This window comes from Eurytemora carolleeae, unplaced genomic scaffold (assembly GCF_000591075.1).
Source record: "Eurytemora carolleeae unplaced genomic scaffold, Eaff_2.0 scaffold2758, whole genome shotgun sequence".
Taxonomy (NCBI): domain Eukaryota; kingdom Metazoa; phylum Arthropoda; class Copepoda; order Calanoida; family Temoridae; genus Eurytemora; species Eurytemora carolleeae.
This window is the reverse complement of record NW_019398644.1, coordinates 1-1,580: the sequence shown is the minus strand read 5'-3', so window position 1 is coordinate 1,580 and position 1,580 is coordinate 1. Positions and strand designations below refer to the sequence as shown.

Below are 1,580 nucleotides of genomic sequence, written 5' to 3'. Positions count from 1 at the left end.
TGTACTTACATTCAAAGCAAAGCAATCCTTTTCTTTAATTTATGTGTCTTCCCTCTATGGTTAATTAATCACATGTAATTCCTGGGTAGCCCCGCTAATTATTTAATGTCAATTCGTAGATTAAAAAGTAGCTCTTGTTACTTCAGTTTACTTATAATATTTAATCCCAAACTTTGATCAACAAATTAATTTGTAAAACAAATCTTCTAACATTTTTTCTTTATACATTGTCGCTAAAACTAAAAGATACCAAATTAGTTGTACTATAAAATTATTTTGATATATTTGTAGAAAGTCTGTCATTAAATTGTTCTTTTCAAATAAAAGAATCGGAACTACATGTGATCCCTGCTCTCATTACTGTGTGCTAAAAATTTATAATGCTGGTTCTCCCCTCGCTGTTGATCTCCAGAGTAGTTACCTAATCAAAATCTAAAAATATTCCGCTTAAAACTTTCAGCTAGGATTATTTACAAAAAAACTACGTAATGTTTCAAACTCTCATACTCGTGAATTAAAAAAGGGAAGTCGATCCAACAAGTCGGTTAAACTCATTTTTTTTGAAGAATTAACTCCCTACTACACACATATACATAAGCTACCAACTCCTAATTCGTACAATTATTTCAGAAATAGAAGATTTACTGCGATTTATCCACGAAGGAGAATGGAACGAAAGAAGATCTCGAATTGCAAAAAATTTGCCAAGTAGTAGTTCCAGAGACTACCTGTCCCTATTTCTGTGCCATGAAGGGACCACCGACGGCCCCTTCCAAATTGCTATAGACAATATGGATTTAAGGATTAGGAGGTGGTACCTCCTAATCCTTGCGGGTCGTCATGGTCACGTCCTCACACAAAGGACCTACGCCAATGGGCACACGGTCAATGTCTTTCAAACACTTGAAAAAATAGAACCAAACTCCTTAAAGATAAGGACAGTAGAGTTTCCCATCCGCAATCCCTGGACTGAGGTGCAGGCGGAGGATGTTGAAAACCTCTTTTTCATCCTGGATACTGGGGATCGTCTGGAAAAAACTCTGGACATTTTGTTTAACAGCAGGCTCCCCACCCACCTTGAAGAGGAGCTATCACAGGCAGCAGGCCTTATTAAGGTAATTAAAGGGACCATACTCAGAATGTTGGACGGTCACCCCTCTGTAACAGAACTCAATCGTTTTAGACTTTCTTGACCAATAACCAGAAAGATAATTTTTTTGTGAGTCAATAACAAATTTTTGAATTACTTCCATTTATAGTTTTCAACGGTTAATCTAGTACTTGAACCAAAAAAAGTCATCAGTTAATAGCCAATTCCAGCTCTTTTCTTTTGGACATTCCTAAGCTGGGAGTGTATGTATATGTCTATGCCTATATATCTATATAGATAGACATATATTTCTAATTTTATCTAATATGCCTTATTTATTCCAGCCTCTCTCTCTGGACTCTGAGGATGAGGATGTGAGCGATAGCAGTAGTGAGGCCAGCGTGAACCTTGTATTCGATGAATAGAAGCACAAGCCGAGCCCAATCAATACCTTATTTGTCAAAAACATGTCATAATCATACTATTAGAA

General features: G+C 36.4%; 1 protein-coding gene across 1 annotated transcript; it reads left to right on the top strand.

The window, feature by feature from the left end:
- On the top strand, nt 1–1,571 carry LOC111717560 (uncharacterized). Its single transcript, XM_023493060.1, has 2 exons — nt 1–1,115; nt 1,435–1,571. Exons 1-2 carry the CDS (start codon nt 792–794, stop codon nt 1,513–1,515), a joined length of 405 nt encoding a protein of 134 aa, XP_023348828.1. The 5' UTR covers nt 1–791; the 3' UTR covers nt 1,516–1,571.
- Nucleotides 1,572–1,580: the final 9 nt, after the last annotated feature.